Raw genomic sequence first — 20,088 nt, forward strand, 5'->3', positions numbered from 1 at the left:
TTTAAAAAAGTTTCACTCACAGGTGTCTCTCTAGCACATTTTTGAGCTCAACTGCATGGGTAATTTTGAAGTGAGAGCTTGCCATGACTGGTACTATAATGATACTCAACAATGCAGGAAAGGTATTTTAACATTTATTGCATGTGCAAAGGTCTCTTACCACAGAGACACAGTCCTGTTAGCAGAATTTTTTACAGAGCTGCATTGAAATAAAACTCTTACTGCAGGAGCTGCAGTTCAAGTCCAACATCTAACCTTATAACATGAGCTCTTGGATAATACATTGAAATCACAGCTCTAGCTGTGAACCAGTTTTACTCTTCTCTTTTAGCCATTGACTGAATCAAGCAGGACATGAGTTCTCATCCTGTGACCTGTGAAATTCTCAGTCATTATCATGTGTGATACCCAGCAGAGGTTTCCATTAGCAGAGTACAACAACACTCAAAAAAATGACAACAAGTTAGTTGTTTTGTTCAATAAAAATAGCCAGAAGAGCTCAGAACTCCTCCTACAGTCACTCTTCCATCTGGCTCCCAACGACTGGAAAAAAATACCTAACTGTGCTAAGCTGAACTCTGCAATTCAAGTCCTTCCTGTGAGAAAGAAGGACAGAAGTTGAACTGTGCAACAGGAATAAGAAGCATTCTGTTAAATGGCCATTCCCAGCATCCTTCAAAGGACATCTTTTGACCAGTCTAACCCTGCAGGGTCATAAAGCTAAAGGACACAGGAAACTGGTACAGTCCAGAACCTGCCAAAATAAACTTTCCACATCCATAGGTACACTGAGCAGCACTATGTGCCCAGTTTCCTCCATGCACAGTGAATTCCTCCACTTGCCCATTTAATGGGAAGGCAAAGACCTGAAGTGTGGAAGGGAGGATCAGGCTGCAAATGGAACAACTACACCACTGTGTCAGGAAAAAACAAGTCTTTGCTTAAAGACAGCTCTGAATCCTGTTCCTGTCAGTGCTGGGAGATTCTTTGTTCTGCTATCACATCACCTACAGTCTAATAGGTGACCCAGCTCCAGACAGGAGCTGGGATAACATCGGTGTGCCTGAAGATTTCTGAGGGAATACAAAAGACAGAGGGATCAAGAGAGGGAATGTGTTTCAAATGAGACATGCTTCTAAAATCACTAAGATACAGATTCTGCAGACAGAAGTTATTCTTGTCAGCTGCCTGTTAAAATATGAAGTACACAATCCAAAGATGCCAGAAACTTGAATTTCTGCAAGTTCAAAACCAGAATCTGAATGAGGAAAGTCTGATGGTTATACAGACCACAAGACTATATTCAGACCTTCAGGGCTGTGGCAGATCATTCCCACTGTCTCACTTATTTACTGAGCTGGACAATGCATCTTATTTCACAGGCACAGTGTGTCCCTTACCTGGAACTCAGGTGGATACCATTAAAATCCCACAAGAGGAATATTTGCCACCTACATAATCTGCTTTTGCATACAAATGAAGGTATGGGAAACATCACTTAGAGGTGAAGTTTCAAGAGGCAAGCATGCCTTGGTGTTTCAAATGAACCCAGTCAGATTGGAACCAGAGGGATTTCTTCAGAGCTTGACCCCAAAGAATCTGTTTCTAGTCCTTAAAGCAGCTGCAGCTGCTGAAAATTCAGCTTCTGCTTTTTCTGGCGCAATTGCTCGTGCTGGACATGCTGTTGCTCCCAGTCCTCTAGCACTGGTCCATCTGTACAGTCTGGGGAGGGTCCAGGGACACACACACACGCATTTCCAAAGCCAAGAGGAGAAAAATTCATTTCCCTGACACAGGCATGGGGCTGCTGGCCCAGAAGTCCTGCAAACAATGCAGCATCCTCCATGCAGCAGAAGCAGGATGGGTTAAGGATGACAGGACACAGCAAGAAGAGAGGAAAGACTCCAAGTGCACGCTGCTGGACTCTCCACCAGCAAAAATGCTGCTCCTGTGCACAGCCATGTGCTCCCTGGCCTGAACCTGCTCACCAAAGCTGAATCTGGTTTCTAACCCAACCAAACCTGTACTTTCCCAGCTATTCCCACTGCAAAACCCTGCAAATCCATTGAACAATTCCTTCTACAAATTCTTCTACAGTTCTTCCTCAGAAGCCTGAGTCCAGCCCATTTAGCCTGACATTATGCATTCAGTTTTGAGATTAAATGCTCTGCTCATTCCCCCCACTCTGTGCTCAGAGCCCATCAGAAGAGATTCCCTCTGCCTCACTTGTCATGCAGGACAACTGGATACCCAGATGAGTTTAACAAAAATGTTAGTTATTTATTTAGGCCCAGATCCAGTGGAGCACATGCTTAACTACAACCAGGATGTGCAGCCAGTTGACTTCAAAGGAACTATTCCCCCTGTCTAAACTGTTAAATATCTGCACAAGTGCCTGGTGGACTGCAGTGAATACAGAGGAGGGAGCAGGGTTTGGGGGAGCTGCACACATGTCTGTGGAGGAGATTTCTCAGGAACTTTGCTGGCCTCATGCCCTGCTCACCATCTCTTTCACTGAACACTCACCAGAATCTCATGGACAGTTCACAGTGGGGCTGTTAACACAAATCTAACACCAGAGATTATTGCAATCAGGGTGGCAGTTTATGCAAAAACATGTATTTCTACTAAATTGTTGGCAAAGAACATAGGTGAAAGAGGTGAGTAATATTGAACTGCAACACAGATATTTCCTGCCTCAAACTGGGGGAGAAGGGGGTAGGAAGTAGTGTTTTTCTAACACAATTACACCATTATTCAGAGATCACTTCTGTAAAAATGAATACTTCTTTTACATCTTAAAGGATGCAAAAAACTTAAAACACCATGGATTTGTGTTCAGAATTTGTGGTAACTGTGAGGAACGTGGGACATGCACTGTATTGTGAGGTTGAGCTCAGACAGTTAGAGGAAAAAAGACTGTTGTCCCTACAACACCCTTTTTCTTGCTTTGTCTGATGTGTTTGACAAATCAGTAAGTTCAGAATCACAGAGTGCAAAGAATTTTGATCAAATATTTCTATAAAGATAATTTCACATCTGAAATAAATGCATGAGCTTTCAAATACACAAACCAATCAGGAATGACACCCCTCCTCTACCTCAGTTGTGATAGAGGAGAGTTGTTAAAGTGCTTATTACCTTGGGCAAAGAGAGAGAAAATTAATTAAGTTTATGGTATTTCTCTCCCTCTTTCTTTAGGAGATAACTCCCTGCCCACTGCTGACACACTGTCTGCTCAGCTGATTCACCCCTAACTGCACACAGAGCACCTGAGCTCAGCTGTGTTCTCAGTTCCACACCTTCCTTCTCCTAAGAAGGAGACCTCCAAAACCTCCCCTATTTTTTCCACTCCTTCCAGCTGGGGTGAGAAAAAAGCCCCCCTGTGCTACAGCCACGTCCTGACCCTGACTGTGACACCTTGGCTCAAGAGGAGAGACGCTTTTGTACAACCCTGTTAAGAATGCACAAAAACAACACAGAGCCCTTTCACCTGAGCCATCTGAGCAGCAAATGTAACATCTATTTCTTAGATTTCTGCCTGACCAGCTAACCCCATCACTGACCATGGGCATTACTGGTTGAAGTAAATCAATAAACCAGACCTTCCCATACCTGGTCACAAAAACTGCAGCATCCACAGGAGGGGTGTCATCCCTGGCACCAGGAACCTGGTTGTTACCAAGGTATTTTGCCCCACCATATTCTTCATTTTGCCACTGACAGAAGCTCTCCAGAGATCTCTCACCATGATGCCCAATGGACAACTTTGCCTTTGGGGGAAAAAAAAAAAAAAAGATATATAAAAGGAGAAACATCATCCCCAGTCTTTAGATAAAGCATCAGACCTCTCTGTAACACCCAACTCCAGACTGGTTTGCAGCTACGAGCAGACAGCTTTACCAGGAAGGATAAATAAAAGGATTCTGGTTCCTTTCATTCCCACAGCCCCTGTACTTCCCACCTTCAATGCTGCCTGGTGAAGTGGAACTGGCAACTCCTCACAGTTCGTGATCCTGAGGCCCCACATCCCCCTCCCACGCTGTGGGACACCACAGAGCAGTTCCAGGAGCAGGGGAGAAAGGGGCTGGAACTCACAGGGCGGCTGTGGAGCAGCACTAGCTTGGTCACTCGAATGTTGACTTTAATTCCCAGGCTTTGATGCTGGAACATGTTGTACACCTGTCAAAAAGCAAAGAGAACATCCACAGCTTATTAATAGAAATATCAAGACCTAGTAATAGTAGAAGAAACTAATTGTGCCTAAGGTTAGACATTTCTCCTTTTAAAAATTGACACAAACTCCCCCCACATGGACTGTGCTACTACACTCAAGAAAATAGAGAATTTTTAGGAGTTGCTGTGAAAAGGAGAAAAATACTCCAAAGGAGCTCTGAAGTCTCGGGAACATGGACATACATTATGAAGCATTCAACTAACATGGATCTTCAGCATTTAAATATCAGAGATATCTGAATGCAAGATGAAATAATGGTGTGTTTTAGACTTCAGGAAATAGAATGGAAAAGCAATTTCCCTCTGTTATTTTCATATCTTATATAAGAGAATAGTAATAAGGCAGCACATAATGACACAAGCCTCAGGAAATACAAAAATAGCACCGGAAACTACCTTACTACTTTCTCCAGATTTTGCATTCCAGCTCAGATACTTCACCTCATTTTTATAGGTTAGAATATAAGATCTTAATTGATCCCAGAATTTTATTCCACCCATTTCTCAGTGTACAAATGTTTTAACTAGACAGTATCAAAAAAGGTGAGGGAAGGGTTTATTTCAAAAGGTGTAAAAGGCCACATAAAAGGCCTTGGGTGAAAAAACCCAAATCAAGACCAGTGAAGAGAGACTCCTGACAAATGGGAGGCAGGTTTGGCCCCAGGTAAGCAATATTCCTTCCTCACAGCTCCTTTGGCTACAAGCATCACCCAGGCTCAGAAACTTCCTATAGCAAACCTGAGACACGAGCACATCTTGCACATCATGTTTTCAACGCTTGGTTTTTTTCCTATTTGTGCAAATGCTCAGGAATGTGCTCAGTGGAAGAAGCTCTCCAGTGTTTGGGATTGGATTTAAGCACACACATAAATGTTTCCTACAATTTAGGCACAGATTGCAAGACAGAGCTACTCAGTGTTTGACCCAGTGACCTTCAGCTGAGCAAAATGAGCCATTTCTCTTCCCTGGGGCTGGTGTACAAGTGCACACAAGAGCTGGCACTATTTGCTTAGCCTGGGGATGTGTTGGGAGAGCACTTCAGGCCTCTCACTACAGACCTGGCAGGGATAAACTTGACATTTGCAGAGAAGGGCTCTGACAGATGAGTCCTGTGTAAGTGGAGACCTGGACATGCAGCTGGGAGGGTCAACCCCTGCTGCACCCACCACTACAGAGGCTGACAAACACTTCCCTGGGATGGATGGATGGATGGATGGATGGATGGATGGATGGATGGATGGATGGATGGATGGATGGATGGATGTTTTTGGTTTCCCAGCTCTCCACTAGCTCTGGCCATGCCATGAAGTTCCCAGTCATGACATGAGAATAATTCCAGCAAACAGGTCCTTATCACTGAGCCTGCTGGGTGCTGGTGCTTGGCTTCCCATCAGAGCAGTCAAGCTGCCTCCAGAGCCAGCACAGACAAATCCAAACACCACTGACTTCCAAAGGCTGTTTGCCCTGGCAAAACTTGCCCACCAAGCACCAGAAGCTGGACAGTTCAGGATGTCATCTTGAAAGCTGCCAGCCCTTCCTCCTTTTCTCTTCTGCTCTCTGTCCTAAGGATAACTCTGACTGCACTTTTATTCCCATCCACCACTGATATCAGAAGAGCTCAAGCAGCAGCAATCGGACACTAAACCAAAAAAAAGTCCCTGGGAGTGCAAAAGGCTCAACTTTGCTTGTTTATTCAAGCTTTGGTTGCTTATTTTCTTAAATGAAGGCCAAAGGAGCCCCAGGCTGATGGTGGTTTGTATTGCCTAGAAGGAACATTAACCTTTCCCTCTGAGAGGGAGATCACTTAACAGTTACAGGCAACACACACTTGACTTGGAGAAAATTTAATTTGCCAATTAAAATAATTTGTATACAGAGGAAAAAAAAAAAGATAAATTAAAACAACACCTTCCCCTCGCCTCATCTTTACTCCTGCATTCCTGACTCCTTCTCCCTGACCCAGAGCCAGGCAGGTGGATGGGGAATGGGGACTGTCCTCTGGAACAGCTCTCTCTGCTGCTCCCTCGTCACACTTTTTCCCTGTTGCAGGATGGATTCTCTCCATGGGCTACAGTTCCCATCAGGAGAACCTGCTCCAGCACAGGCTCCTCTCCTCAGGTCACAATGTTGGGAACAGCCACCTGCCCCACCATGGCCTCCCCACAGGCTGGAGGGCACCTCTGCTCCAGCATCTGGCACTCCTTATCCTCCTGCTCTGACCTCGGTGCTCACATTGATTTTTTCCCCTCTTTTTTCCACTATTCAGCTTTTCCCCCTCTTTTGGAGATGTTTTCAGAGGCCTCCCCAGGTCTCCTGACAGGCTCTGCTGTGCCCTGTGGTGAGGGCTGGGACCATCTGCGTCCGGCACGGGGCAGATCTGGGTCTCAGCCCCACCCAACACTGTCCTTTCAGAGGGAAACTTCTCTCAGATCATGGCCTTTAAGGCTAGAAGGAATCCCATGGAGAAGGCAAACAGACTTTTAAATGACTTGATAAAAAAAATATGAGCCTGACACAGCTCAGGTTGTTCCCAGGTGGATTTAAACCAGGCCGTGCCAGGTAGGTTGTGCCCAAAGGAAGCATCATCACAGAATCCAGCTGAATTTAAAATAAAATAATTCAAATACACAGGTCTTTCCTGCTAAGAATGGAATTCCATCATGGCAGCAACAACATTCTGCCTTTCTCACCCAGCCAACAAGAAAACCAAACCCCAGAGACTGTGCTGTTCCACACCATGTCCAAGTGTTCACCTGCAGCATGTGCCAAATGAAGTGGCTGAGATAACTGGTACCAGGACATGAGGAATGGGATTTCCCACTGCAGATGTTCTCAAGATTTCCTGTTGCACAGACAGAGAGACTGACTCACAGACACCTCCCTGCCCACTCCCAACACCATGGGCCACCCTTCCTCAAGCCTGCAGTTGCATCACACCCTTCAGGCTGCTGTGACTACTTCCAACAGGGGAAAAGTAAAAATATTTGGGTGGCTTAGGACCTTTTAATAAAATAAGACAGCTGGGAACAGAAGTGTCAGCTGCATGAAACTCTGCCATGGAAGCAAATGCAAAGGTTACTTGTTTAGGACATCACCACAAGTGGCAGAAAGCAGCTTGGATGGAAAAGAAATGGAGGTTCTGGATCACTGGGATGAAAGGAAGGGATGGGAAAAGTGGTCAATGTGACTGAAGTGTTGTGGGTATCCTGCTGCAGGGGAACTTCTACACTTCTGTACTGACTTCTCTGTGGGGAGTCATCAGAAGTAGAGTGAGCTCTGGAAACAGGAGATATGGTAAAGAACCATACAAAACAGACAGAAAAAATGAAAGGGGAAGTGCAGTGGAACAAGAAGAAGAAGAATAAAGCCTGTCTCTGGCATCTCCCCCTTCACCTGCATTTCTCTGACAGTGCTTTACTGTACAGAATGCCCTAAAGAAAACAGGAAAGCTTGAAGGCTGGACCATCCTGCTCTGTTTGCATTCCTCCTGCCCTTCCTTCTCCTCACAGCTCTGACATGGAAGGGGCAGAACAAATGCAGTTTTGGCATAAGCTGTGCAGGCCTGCCCCAGCACGCACAAAGCAAACACAGACATAAGGAATTGGGCTCAGAGAGGAACTAAACTACATCATTTTAAATTTTTTTTTAATTCTCAAGAGCTTCCTCTGCAGGTGGACGGTGGGAGGGAGACGTGTGTGTTTCAGATGTTTTGGAGTTTAGAACAGCAACCCTGAGGGTAAATTGACTTTTTTCCCCTTTTTTCTTCCCTGAGCACTGCACTCAAGCAGGAGCCTTCCCATTGCCTTGGCTGCTGGATGAGGTTTGGACAGCAGAAGCCTTAGTCAGGTTACTGAGGTTGTCTTTCTCTTGTTTTGAAAAGTGCTATAGGATTTCTAACACCCACCTAAAGCCAAGCTTTCAAATTACTCCTTTAAACATTATGAAAAAGAACATATTCATAGCTCTTTATAAGATACAGTTGACATAACTCCTTCTCCTGGGGCTGCTGGAGCAAAAAGAGAAATCTGTAGACAGTGATGAAACACTCAGATCCTTTTCCCTTATGTCCCTGTTCTCATCATGAAAATTCCAGACCAAGGTAAGGGAGCTGATTATCAGTGGCAACTCTGGAGCCTTTATGTGCCAGCCCCCAAGAGCACAGACATATAAATCCATCAATGCAAGCATGATAAAAATGATTTTATCTGCTTTTTTAACATTAAAAAAACCCTCACAGGGGAAATCCAAAATGAAAAACAATCTGTGGAGCGTAAAATAAGGCTTCAGAGAGTAAAACAGTATCATTCCTAAAGAACAACATAAGAATTTTCCCTCTTAATGACATCCAAAAGATCACTAACTTCAAGTTCCTGCTTGCTGCTGCAAAGAGCTTCCACAGTAATCTCATGGCTTAGCAACAGCTGCAGGAGAACTGACACACACTGCAGAAACTCTCCCTCCACACTGCACTCTCAGGGAAAAAGGCAAGCTCCAAACCAAGCCACAGTTATAATTTATTGCAAAACCCAAAAAAATACACTTAGGGGACAAAAAAAAAACCCAAACCAACCCAACTTTTTTTTTTTTTAGGTTTTCAAACCCATAGAAAGCAGCTGTTAAACGACTGTGTTGTGGTCTTGGAAATTCAGAAATTCAGACGTCTCTGTCTCCAAATGCTCTGAGGGTCAGTCTGGGTGGGACTTGGTTTGCAAAGTCAGCTCTGCACCCTGCAAGGAGCCAACATCCACAACTCCCTGCTCAGGGCCTGGCTGGAAACAGCCACTCCTCATCCTCAGCAACACAACAGCCATGGACAGGACTTTCCAGAGGGTCTCATCCCCATTCATCACCACTTGAACCAGTTATCTCCAGAACCATTTGAATCAATTCTCTCCAGAAAGCTGAAAACCCAAACCATGAAAACCAGACACAGCAGAGACCAGTGCAGTTCTAGAATCTCCTTTTTCCTTTACTGGTCACTTCTTTCAGATGAAAAGCAACCACAAGAGCAAATAAAAGCATAGAACTCCTGCAAGAACACAACATCCACCCTCACAGCTCCACATGGATGAAATGCACTGAGAAATGAGCTGCCAGATGCAGACCAGCAGAATGGGAGAGCAAAAGAAGCATGTTTTAAAGCTTGATTTACCACAAAGGCACTCGGCTTTGGAATTCAGAGGCAGTTCTGAACAGTGGTCACTACAGAAGGAGGACATGAACAGGAGATGCTCTCAAGCCAAAGGTGAGACAAGAACTGGAATGCAAACACTACAACAAAGCTCAGTAAAAAGGGAGTTTAACCTAGAAAAAGAGATCAGCACTTATATCTAAGTAGGTGGGTTTGCATTTCCACAGCTCTGCTGGTATTTCTCCCTGTCCATGTTCTTCCTTTCCTCATGCCTGCAGTCTCACTGCCTTGCTGAGGCTGCAGCTGTGCATGGTGGCATTTGACAACAACTTTAGCACCTGTTTGGAAAATAGTGCTCAATCAAACACCTTGCCAGAAAACAAGAAAAGATTTCTTTTTAGCAGTGGTGATTTGAAAAAAGCCAACTCAAATCCCTGGAGCCCTGCTTGTTCCTACTCATACATTACAGAGCACCTTAGAAGGAAATTCTTCCATGATCTTGGAAAAACCTGTCTTATAATTTCAAGCATTAGTTTAGTAAATGGAAGAGCCTGCACCTCTACAGTGACATTCACAAAAACCAAGTACTTTTAATGTGAATCTATTCTCTGTTCAGGGGCATGGAACTACAGAATAACATTAAAAACACAACATTTGCTACATGAAGTGCTACCTGTTATTTCTGGGTTCCAAAATGGGTTTGCTGTGCTTTTAAGCTGTTATTCTAGAAGAGGGTGGTGGGGTTTTTTCCTCTAAGATTCTCATTTACCAAGGGAGCAATAAACCCGTATTTTGTAATGCTGACTTTTTCCCCCTTCAGAAATTCTTGTAACATAAATAGATATTAAATACTTTAAGGCAGATCACTTTATTTAAAATGTCTATAAATATAAAATGCATTAATAAGACCTCTTAATGCTTGTTTTGTGGTTTGACAGTAAACGTAATGGCTTACAGAGAGGAGTTAAGTTAATATACCCCTGACCAGTAATGTTCTATTTGCTTAAATGCAAGCATCCAAGCCAAAATTAACATTCTGGTTTCTTTTAGAGGCAGCCTGCCATCCTGCAGTATAGCTGAATAAGCACTGCCTAATATCATGGGGCAAATCCTGTGCCCCAGCACCCAAGGCTGACAGGGAGGCAGAAACAAAGATCCCAAGCAGCCAAAGCTTGGCTTAAGGCCTCCCCAAACCCCATGATTATCTCTATGAAATACATTTTTTCTGAATTATCCTTCAGCTTCTTTTCCTGGGATGAAGGTCAGCTTTCATTATGCAAATATAACATCAAAATCCTCTCTGATTTCCCTGAATTCCACCTGGTTTTATCATCACAGAATAAAGGATTTATGCAGTGATGCCATCTATGTGTTTGCCTATCCTTATTCCTCACTATCTTTTGGTCTTGCCAGTCACTCTCGAGCAGTTTCCTTCAAACCTGAAAAATGTTCCTAAGAGCGTGGGAATGTAGGTGGCTGAGGGAGAGACCTTCCCATTGCCCCTCTGAAGGCTGAAGAGCTGAAACATGAATTCAAATCCTATCAGACATCAGAAAAAACTCACACCAGTGAGCCCCCAGGAGCAATGACTTAACAGTGGGAAGCATTTCAGCTGGACCTTGCACCTGAGGAGATGTCACATGAATGTGTTCCTCATCCAAGAGTCCTCTTCCATGTGCTCTCTCTGGTGTCTAATAAAGGGGTGAGCTCACCCTACAGCATCAGAACCCAGCTTAAAAGCCCATCAGCCTAATCCATAGGAAACTAACCTTCAATATTTGTTTAATAAATGGGTTTAGAGAACCCAGCCCATCTATGAGCACCTCCCCACACAGATTTATTCACACCCAGCAAGCTGATGTTGCTGAGATGTTCTCAGCACCTCAGCCTGGACAGACAACAGGATTCAAAGACCCCCAGCTATCTTTTGTTTAAGACTTGGTCCATCAGTCTGTTCATCCCTAACAATCTTCAGAGGCTGAAAAAGCTGCACAACACAGACATCCCCAATGGCCACAATGAAATCATCAACCTGCTGGCATGAGAGTCATCAAAAGCAACTGCAGGGCCACAGTGGAGCCTCATCAAGCAACAACTCTGAGAGTACACTGGGAGGCAAAATAAAAGGTAGAGGAAGGGATACAGAAAAGCAGCTCATTAATGGAAAAGACTAATCAAACTCCCTCCTCAATCAGCCTCCAGGAGGGCTCCCTCCCACCAGTGCTTGATGAAGGACCATGAGACCCCTTAAAAAGCTGTTGTTCCATAGCTGATTTATGCTGAGCATCCATCTCTTCACTGGGAAGCATGACCAGGCAATTACTGTTCAGGACTGTTATTTTTTCCCAAGCCAATTTGCTGCTCATAAACACCAGCAGAGGCACAGTGAGGAGAATGAGCTGTTCCTGGATCTAACAATAGCATGGGCAAAGGAATATGAGCTTCCTCCAAGACTTTCTTGTGCAAATGCCTCTGCAAGGACCCCTGCAGCCTCTGAGCAGAGTTTTCCATGTCTACATCCAATTTAGCCATTACCTCCTTAGTGGCACTGCCAACAGCTGACTGAGCATTCCCTGTGGGAGGCTTTCTGTTCCCTTATCAGCTGAGCAAGAAAGGCCCCACTACAGGGACAGCTTACAAATTAACACCCACACTTCCCATGAGCCTGCCATTTCCAAAGATTCCCCTCACTCCCAAAATATATCCCTAGGATTTGTAGAATGGTTTTCAAGCCCAACTCCATCAAGTACTCATAGGTATGATCAGCACCACTTCATGAAGCCCTGGGGTGAAAAGAATGGGATCAGCCAGCAGTTTGGACATAAGTTTGCCACATTTTCTATACCAAGGCAAGCAGCCATTTTCATTGTGCAAAAACTGGAAATAAAAATAACTTTGGACCTAAAGCCAGGTCTCCCTGAAAATCAATATGACTGCTGGCTTTAACTGCCTAGAACAATAAGCCATATCTCTTGTGAAACAGGTGTGCCACAGGAATCTTTAGGAACCCAAGAAACATGTCAGACAGAACCCTCCTTCAAGGTAAACCACAGCAGCACCAAAAGCCTGGAAGAAAACACCACTCCTGACCCACTATTTCCTAAGTGAAAACTTGCATTTTCAGTTTTGAAAAATGTTTTTTTATTGTGGCAAATACCAGGAGTAACACAAATGGAGAAGAGGCACATAACACAAGAAAACCAAAACCTTTTCTCGGACCCGAAGGTCAAACCAGTTCTTGACTTCCGCTGCCAAATCAGCTTTATCCTACCCTGGATATGTCCTGCTTGCTCTTGTTTCCTCTTTTGAGACTAAAGTGCCAACTTACCATATTCATAACAGTGAGGATGAACCTTTGGGCAGCCTCAGCTCCGTGGTACTGCACCATGTCAGCATCTGCCACCACCAGCGTCTCCACCGTGTACTCGCTGGTGAGGCGGATCGCGTTCCTCCGCTCCCGCCAGTCACTCGTGGCCTTCACTTTCTTCTGTCTCTTCTTTTCTGAAAAGTCAAAATGCCTTTTAATGCTGGCAGATCATAATAAAACACTCCCAGCCTTTTCAACAAATATCCTGGTGTGTAATCAGGTTGTAACAAAAGTATTCCTGGCTGGTTAAAGAAGAGGTTGCATTGCAGGTATGTCTGTGCCTCTGAGTGCAGAGAGCAGCAGATGATGTGAAAAGAGGGAAGAGGATGGAAAAAAACATTAGTTCAGGAAAAAGAAAAAATTAACTAATTCAAATAAAAATGGTACAGATAAGTTACACCTCCCTTCCTCCCAAATAAGGACTGATGTATTAATAATTTGTTTTCTTCTAAGCTGAAAGGTGAACTGTGTTTCACAGGGAGATATGCAAAGCAGCTGAGGCATGACCAAAGGAGAAATTAAGTTCAGATATTAATTCAAACCTGCTCACTTCACTGCAGCCACAACATTGTGTTCATGCTTTCAATTGCAAAAAGAAAGAAGCAAATGAAGTAATTAAAACAAATTTATTCTTGCAATAAGAAACAGACTTCTAAGATTCACTGAAATGATCTACTGTTCAGCCTGTGATATACTAAGGATACTGACACTGCTATTACTATTGATTTTTTCCTGTGGAAAAGGGAACAGAACATGTAAGTCCTGAAACAGCACAAACACAACACTCAGTGCAAAACTGACATGGGACAGAGCCTAATGGATGGTCAGACAAATCCCTCTTATGTCACACAACACGTGCTGCTCATTCCCCAGAGCAGAGAATCACTTTTTAATTTTCTCTAGATTTACCCTGAGACCCTCTCTGAGCAAAGCAGCAGCCAGAGCTGAGCTGGTGTTCACTGATCCTGATTTTCCACAGCCTGTTTACCAGCTCCCTGACATAATTCAGCTTGAATTTCCCTTCTTTCCCAGATCATCAGTTTTCCCTGACTGACCCTCCTGCATTCAGGGTGACAAATTCCATCAGCTGCAACCCCCCAAAGCCCACCTGAAATGGACTCCCTGCCTTCACCCACTGATGCATTTTCTGCCTTGTCAATATGCACATTTCACCACGTCCATCCCATCTCCTCATTCCTGGGTTTCTTCAGTCATCCAGTACAATTCTGCACGTGCTTTTCTGCCCAAGGCATCAACTGTCAACACTTGGTACATATTTTAAACTGAGAAAACAACCACGAAATTTCTTTTTTTTTTTAAGAGAGTTTGGAAATATCCCCCTGGGTTGAAAGAGACAGACAGGAGTCTATGGATAAGAAAAAAAAATGAAAATGGGGGGTGATCATAAATTATGGAAGCTGCATGCCAGCAGCAAAGATGAAAATAACCAAGTTTCAAGGCTTGTTTTCACATGGGCTGCAGGACAGCAACAGAAAAAGTGCACAATCATGGCAAAGCTGCCCCAGAGCAGAGGATGTCTCTAATGAAAATAAAATAAATAAAATAAAAAACACGGACTATGCAAGAAAGAAGGAGAGCTGAATGCACCTTTGATTTGCCAACTATGAGATGGAGATTTCAAACTCCTGTGGAACAGCCTACATGTTTGTGTTATTTTATTTCTTTCATTCTATCCATTTCCCATCCCTCCCTCTGCACAGCAGCACATCTTTAGCTACAATTAGTCAACATTATAATTTAAATACCAAGGAAAAATCAAAGAAAAAAGAAAAGGTGAATTATTTCAGTAAAAACACTGGCATTTTGAATCTTACTACTATCAGTCAGAACCTTCCTGAAGACAGCAGCATTTCCCCATCAAATTCTTATTTTGGCAATCCTCTAATAAATGTTTCCAGGTGGTACAAATCTCATACCTGGAGAGAAGTTCTTTTGAAGGGGCTAAGCCTTGATTCAGCTGAGTCTCGGCCTGGCATTGAATGAGCCGTGTAAAAAAGTTTAAAATGGAAGGAAAAAATTGGAGTTCTCTGGGTTTTCCCTTAAAAATCTCTTTTTTGGTGGAAGAGAAGACATTTGTGTCAGAGGAGGAACTGACTCTGCTGGACTGGAGCTTGCACTCTGGGGAGAAGAGGTTGTGCCATGGTCATTTGCCAGTGTGGTCCCTCCTCCAGAGGCAGGTGAAAGAACTGGCAACTCTGCAGCAGAACCAAACCCTGCAAGCTGTGACTTCTGGAGAGCAGCAGCCTAAAAGGGACTCCTGGCAGAGGGCTGGGCAGCCTTGGTTCACACACAGCCTCTGGCCCCCCTTTCCTCCTGTGGGCTGGCTGCTTTCCACCACTGCTTGGGATTGTATGATGTGTATGGAAAACCAGCACCCCACAGGCTGCCTGGAAATGCAGCCAGAGTGACCTGACAGGAGAATCCAGGCTCCTGCTCTTACCCTCACCTTCACACTTACACCAAGTGTAAATTTACCTGCACTTAAAACAGACAACAGGACTCAAGGGAGCCCACAAAGGGCTCAGGAGGTCACTGCTGAACCCTCCACAACAGGCACAGCAACACCAGCTACTTAAAAAAAGAGAGGTTGTTCAAGTTTGTAGTTCCTCCATAGGGTAAATTATTTTATCATTTCTGTCCACTTTCACAGTGGTCTCTCTTTGCTTCCTCCTGCCTACCACAAATGCAAATAATTTTCCAGAATAATCAAGCACATGGAGAAAACAAGGCATTTGTATGGCTGAACCACAACAAAGAGAAAGGAAATGTACACATCCTGTATCACAGATGTTTGATGAAGAGAAAGATCCAAAACCAGCAGGAAAAATCCTCATTAAGCGCACTTGCAGCTCATACCTGAAAGGAGGTATCCAAAATATAAAAATACCCCATCTCTAGAGCCTCACTTCAGAAAAAAGCCAGCACAGAGAAGTCTCATTCCTGCCCTGCAAGATTTATGGACTACGGGCAGAGAATCCCTCCATGAGTACATGAAACCCCAAACTAAAATAAACATCAGCCATTAAACCAAGGATTAAATGCTTGGTGGATTCTTTATTTGAACAAACTGATGTTACAAATTTTGTGGTGCAGATGTCAAGTGTTAGTGTGAAGGCATAAGAGGCCATAAACCACGGGCAGGAGCTGTCAGAGGAGTTTACATTGCAGAGAGCACACAGCACATGATTTTAGGAGTCAGGTGTTCCCTGCTTAAGAGGTCAGAGAATTTAGTATGAAATATGAGCTGAAACAGTCAATCTGCAACACAGCATGTACATGCTGCAGGTGACTGGGCACAGGGAACATTACTCTTTGGCCAGTCACTCTGACAGTGTGTTATACAGTCCATTGGGCCAAAAAATCCACAAAACTCAGGACTGTGAGGCGAAGGGAGAAGGGTGAAACACTCCCAGATCCTCAGCAAAAAATGGCTGTGACACTGCACAAGTTCATTAGGTGACTTTCATTTACCCTTGCCTGGCTCACCACCTTCAAAGCCACATGATCACATCATGTCCTGCAGTCTTTGAAGTCTCCCTCAGAATGGGAAGAAGCAGAGTCCCCACTGTGATCAGAAGCACAACAAGGCTCTTCTGAGGCCTCTGTAGAAAACTCCTGACGTTCAGTGCTTTTTATGGCAACTCAACAGATGTGCAATTCCAGAGCAACCGCCCCAAATGACCTTTTCCTATTACACACCAAAAGCGCTGTCTAGCACTGTCTGGCTTTTGGCAGATTCTTGCTGTAAGTGCAGAGTCCTTTCCTGTTCCTCCTACCTCCCTTCCAACTGTATTTCCCAGACTCATCTAAAAGCAACATCTTCTCCTACAGCCTTCCACTATTTTTCCCTGCCTAGTCTTTCCCTTTGTAATTTTAGCTACCTCATTCTTGTTAAACCCACTGAAGGTTTCTGGATGCCGTTCAACAAAAGCCACAAATAAAAGTTAAACTGCAGAATCCTTTCTGCAAGGCCAGATTTCTCCTTAGAAGCTCTTTTCTATTGCTGCCTTAAAAACCCTCTCCAGCTCTTCCTCAGGAGCCCTTTGCTCCCTTCCCTCCTCCCATGACCCCTCTAACATCTCCCCATATCCTCGATGGAGGGCAAGCTCTGTTTTACCATGTCCTGTTATTTCAGCAGCATAAAATAGAAGAGAGGGCATCCAAGTGGGGCAAACAGCTAAAATTAATTCTCCCTAAGCCCCAGGAGTTTCCAGAGAACCTCTGACTGGTACTCACATTAGGCAGGTTTTATTAGCTTCATCTAAAAGTAAAAATCATCACCTCTCCAAAGCAAAACAGAAAGAAAAGGGAGATCCTGCACACAAACCAAGCCTAGAAATTAAAGAAAGGAAGTCCTTGAGGTGTATTCTTACTACTCAACCTAAAACCTGTCACTGCTGAATTATCAAAGGGACACGATGCCACAAAATGTCCCTGTTAGCAGCAGCAGGAGAGAAGCACCTCTCAAAAGGTCATTAATCCCAGACATGGAGACACAGAGCCCCTCTGCCAGGATGCAGTACAAGAATTATCTCTGTGCCCTGGCTCATTGTATCTCCACCAAAACCTTGGAATTTCAGATTTACCACAGCCAGCTGGTGCCAGTGATTGCCTGAGGTTCAGGAATTACAGGTTGCTTCTTGAAAGAACAGCTGATTACAGATTGAGAGTTGTCCTCTCATTTTTAATGCCCCGTCCTACAAAACTGCATCTCCAGTTTGTCACTGACTGGAATGGCAAAATCAGGCATCAACTGCTAGGAAAAATTATTGCAGAGCAGAATGATCCATTATTCCCTAATTCACCTTCCAAAAATGGCTTTGTTTTGCTTTAGGGTTTTTTTTGTTTATTTTTTTTTCTCCCAAACGGTCACTTTCATACCAAATCACAAGTTCATGACTATTTCTCTGGCAAAGCAGCAAACAAGAACTTGAGACAGAAGTCATGAACTCTGAGCTGCATCTCAAAACACCACAGATTTTACTGCAAGGATTGTTATCCAAGTTAGTCTGTGGCTTGGACACATCAGTTAAAACTTTATTCTTCTGCAAAACAAACTCAGTCATCAACACAACTCATCAGGGCTTTGTTTTAATGGCAGGTCAGGATAAGCACTGTGGTCTCTGCTCAATGGTTCCATTTGTCACCAGGATATAAAAAGTCCCACCTCCTGGATTATGCACACCCATCTCCCATGGAAAGGACAATTTCCTGGTGACACAAACAAGGACTCATGGCAGATAAATAAAACAATTTAGTGCCACAGGAGCAGGCACAGTGAGCATGGCTTGAGCTATGGACAGTGATAACATGGAAGAAGCAAAGACACCTAAAAGATGAGCAATCTGCCTTAGTCCAGGAACCATCTCTCTGCTTTTCTAGCCAGAATGGCCATGGGATATCCATGAACATCCCAAGACAAGGACAGTGGACACTGACAATGGAACTCATCACCACCTGCCAGGCTGGATTTCAATGGCAACCAGCACTCAGCTTTATCAGGAACCAAGCAAAGGAGCAGCACAGCTGCTCTGGAAAGGGAAGAAATCCATCCACTATCTATATTTACATTTCCTTTTTTTGTCTCTTTTTCACCTTGACAGCAGAGGCAGAAGAACCTGGAGTCCCTCACACTCCTCATGATCCACACTGAGGGAATCATCCAGAACAGACCTGCAGTAAAGCCTCACTTGCCACATGTGATGGAAAACGACACTTCTGAACATCAGAGTGCTACAGGAGGCTGCTGTTTATCAGCCATGAGGAAACAATCACAGGCTTCCAGGGAAAACCCAGACTCCCTGTCAGGAAGAGAAGGGACCTGGAAAAACCAAGGGATTTATCCACAGAAGTGAGACACACTCCCATGGGCAAAGCACTGAGTTCCTGATACAGGGAATCCTCCTGTGCTTGCAAACACTTAATCACATTACATCTTCTGTGGAGCCCATTGTTGAAATCCTGCTTTAATTCTCCAACAGCTGCTTCCTAATATGGACTAATACAGGTTGCATTACATCTCTCTATTTTTAGTGCACATGTTTTTGGCCATAACAACTGCTCTTTCAGGCCAAGTCAAACCTGCAGAGAAAACACAGCTAGGAGACAATGATTAAAGATGGGGAAATGCAACGTAGCAGTAACATGTGTTTAAGATTTATACCTGTTCAGGGAAAGCATTCCCTACATTTGATACCTGTACACCAGCACTTACTTAAATTATTACCAGCTTTGATAAATGGTTAAAACAGGTTGCAAAGTAACTATGCAGAGAAGCAACACGTTGTTATTTTGTGAATTAAAATATTGATCTTCCTGTTTTTTCACTGTATGTGCAGCACATTTTCATTAAAGGAAAACTGGTTCATTTAAACTGACAAAAGGGTTTAAAGCAAACCCACATTTAAGGGTAATTTATGAGGTCTATATCATAAACATGAAATAACAACCTTCTGTCCAAAGACAAGCTGCTCTCCCTCACGCTCCTGGACTGTATTTTATATCAAATCCTTCCTATGTAAGGAGACTTTAATACATCACTGGAGACTTTTGGAGAAGTTGTAACAGAACTTACTCTTCCTGAAGAAACTGAAAGTTTTATGACATGGTTAGAGGAGATTCCTATGCTTTCACAACATGCTTTGAATCTGTCTTGAACATTGATATTTTCTCAAAAATCAAGAAAAACTGAAAATTTTTCCCATTCACAGACTCTGATGGCAAAGAAAACATGCAAAATATGTGTCCAAATCTCAGTAAATAGTTAAACTACTGTTGTTCCACGATGGTTCAAAAAAATAATCCATTTACTGCAGCTGAGGCTGTGGTGGATACTGTCACATGGAAACAGCTTTACTGTATGTCCCAAGCTGACAGAGAGAGGGCAATGAAAGAAGCTCTATCTCAGGGGTTGGGCACTGCAAAAATCATGTATGATGCCTCAAAAGAGATCTTTCTCTCCTGCCTGGCTCTTCTGCAGGGAAACTCTTACTTGTATGTATTAAAACCTGCAAACAAAACTCCCTTTGACTCCACTCTCTCCATAGCAAAAACACTTCTCCAGGACCTTTGACAAGAAAGTTGTCAGAGCTGGTCCTTAGAATGAGAGCAGGGTGTGACAGGAGGTTTGTGCAGATGCTGCCCAGTGTCCAGAGATGAGAGGTATTTCACATCCCTGGTGTGAAGCTATTTCCCATGTTCCTCACGACTCCCTGCTCAGAGCAAGTGAAACCCAACCTTCCTTCCTTCCCCCTCATTGCATGTGCACCTGGAAACCTTTTAATAGGTTTTCTGTTTGCCTCACAGGGGCTCATGTTCATGCCTGAGCAGAAAT

At 43.9% G+C, this 20,088-nt stretch overlaps 1 protein-coding gene across 1 annotated transcript in view; it reads right to left on the reverse strand.

Annotated features, from left to right (window-relative positions):
* Positions 1-20,088, reverse strand: part of ADAMTS17 (ADAM metallopeptidase with thrombospondin type 1 motif 17) — a gene marked incomplete at its 5' end in the record, with an annotated part of 154,974 nt that overhangs the window by 121,622 nt on the left and 13,264 nt on the right. The window contains 3 exons of the mRNA XM_084213817.1: positions 3,616-3,773; positions 4,099-4,182; positions 12,696-12,868. Coding sequence (XP_084069943.1) covers positions 3,616-3,773; positions 4,099-4,182; positions 12,696-12,868 — 415 coding nt within the window. The remainder of the gene's footprint in view (positions 1-3,615; positions 3,774-4,098; positions 4,183-12,695; positions 12,869-20,088) is intronic.

The sequence above is a fragment of the Fringilla coelebs genome (genome assembly GCF_963513975.1).
Source record: "Fringilla coelebs genome assembly, chromosome: 12".
Classification (NCBI taxonomy): Eukaryota; Metazoa; Chordata; class Aves; order Passeriformes; family Fringillidae; genus Fringilla; species Fringilla coelebs.